The 1,906-nt window shown below is 48.2% G+C and overlaps 1 protein-coding gene across 1 annotated transcript in view; it reads left to right on the plus strand.

Annotated features, from left to right (window-relative positions):
• The window catches only part of LOC101858456 (ryanodine receptor), a gene marked incomplete at its 5' end in the record, with an annotated part of 102,762 nt that overhangs the window by 61,771 nt on the left and 39,085 nt on the right, over window positions 1-1,906 (plus strand). Inside the window, 2 exon segments of the mRNA XM_035973436.1 lie at window positions 86-190; window positions 1,189-1,308. Coding sequence (XP_035829329.1) covers window positions 86-190; window positions 1,189-1,308 — 225 coding nt within the window.

Genomic DNA, 1,906 nt, shown 5'->3' on the forward strand with positions numbered 1-1,906 from the left:
GTGTGTGTGTGTGTGTGTGTACGTGAGAGCCAGGCTATGTACAACAAAGACATCTTATCTGATCTATCTGTGTGTGTCCCCCCAGCAACATGAACCGCCAGCTGACTCTGTGGTACGCCAAAGACGAGTCTGTCTTTGAGACCGTCATCGCCTCCGACCCCAGCCTCGTCGTCTCGCGGATCGCTGGAGGGTACGTGTGTGTCCGCCACTGTGCTTTGTCTGTTTGGTCAACACCACCACCACCACCACAACCATTGTAAAAATAATACCACTAACAATAACAACACCAACAACAACAATAACAGCAATACTAGCATCACCACCACCACAACAACAGCAGTAACACCAACAATAACAGAGCAAGAAGAACAACAGCAACAACAACATAAACAACAACAACAACAAAAGCAGTGACAACAACAACAAGAGCAACAAATCTATAACAACAATTTGTTTGATATGTTTTTAGTTTTTTCGAAGGTGCAGGGTGGGATTTTATTATTACTATTTTTTTATAAAAATTTTCGAGAGGGGGGGTACTTTTTCCATGTATCTCATTTACTGAAGATACAATGACATGACATGCGTCATGAATGTTTACATGCATCTTCCAGTTCTGTCTTGACCACAAAAGACCACAAAATACCCCTTTCTTTTCATGAGTTTAAAGTAGAAGTTATACTAGAATGCCTTCTTGCTGCTCACCAGCAACTACGTTGTAATAGCTTGGCAATCCACTGCTGCTCACAGAATATGTGAGTTCGATTCCTCACTTGGGAAGAATATTTAATAAAATATCCTTGACTTTCTGTCGGGGTGTTCTGATCTCACTATAATCGGGTTTAGTCTGTGATTACCCGTGCCTGTTGTGTTTCTGATAGGATTTTACCGTCGCACACTGTAAACCCGAGTTCGATTCCCGTGCGGGGATAATTTTTCTTGAGTGTGTCCGTCTTTCTGCTTGGACATCGTGTCCCTGTTACCCCAGGTTGGTCCTGACAGGTGGAGTCGAAGCCTGCCCCAAAAATTATCTAAATCGTTTCAATGGGACTTTTTAAGTAGTATGTGATTCAATATCGATGTAGCGCATTGTCTCCTAATGCGTCTAAATTGTGTTGAAAGGGATAGGGTGTGGGGTAAAATGTTGACATTTAAATGAATTAAAAGCGAATGTCCTTCCACCTGCAGGCCTAACGTGAGCCCGTGTCTGAAGGTGTCGTCTAAGACGTTTGGCACACTGGAGAAGGTACACTTGGAATACCTACGCCTCAGCCTGCCCGTCACCTGTAAGGAAGAGTTTGTGTCCAGGTGAGTCACGGGGTGGTTGGAGGGTGTCACGTGTTAGTCAGTGGGTGGTTGGAGGGTGTCCAGGTGAGTCAGTGGGTGGTTGGAGGGTGTCACAGGTAGACAGTGGGTGGTTGGTAGACAGTGGGTGGTTGGAGGGTGACACATGTTAGTCAGCGGCTGGTTGGAGGGTGTCCAGGTGAATCAGTGGGTGGTTGGAGGGTGTCACGTGTTAGTCAGCGGGTGGTTGGAGGGTGTCCAGGTGAGTCAGTGGGTGGTTGGAGGGTGTCACAGGTAGACAGTGGGTGGTTGGTAGACAGTGGGTGGTTGGAGGGTGACACATGTTAGTCAGCGGCTGGTTGGAGGGTGTCCAGGTGAATCAGTGGGTGGTTGGAGGGTGTCACGTGTTAGTCAGCGGGTGGTTGGAGGGTGTCCAGGTGAGTCAGTGGGTGGTTGGAGGGTGTCACAGGTAGACAGTGGGTGGTTAGAGGGTGTCACAGGTAGACAGTGGGTGGTTGGAGGGTGTCACAGGTAGACAGTGGGTGGTTGGAGGGTGACACGTGTTAGTCAGCGGGTGGTTGGAGGGTGTCCAGGTGAATCAGTGGGTGGTTGGAGGGTGTCA

This window comes from Aplysia californica, unplaced genomic scaffold, assembly GCF_000002075.1.
Source record: "Aplysia californica isolate F4 #8 unplaced genomic scaffold, AplCal3.0 scaffold01228, whole genome shotgun sequence".
Taxonomy (NCBI): domain Eukaryota; kingdom Metazoa; phylum Mollusca; class Gastropoda; order Aplysiida; family Aplysiidae; genus Aplysia; species Aplysia californica.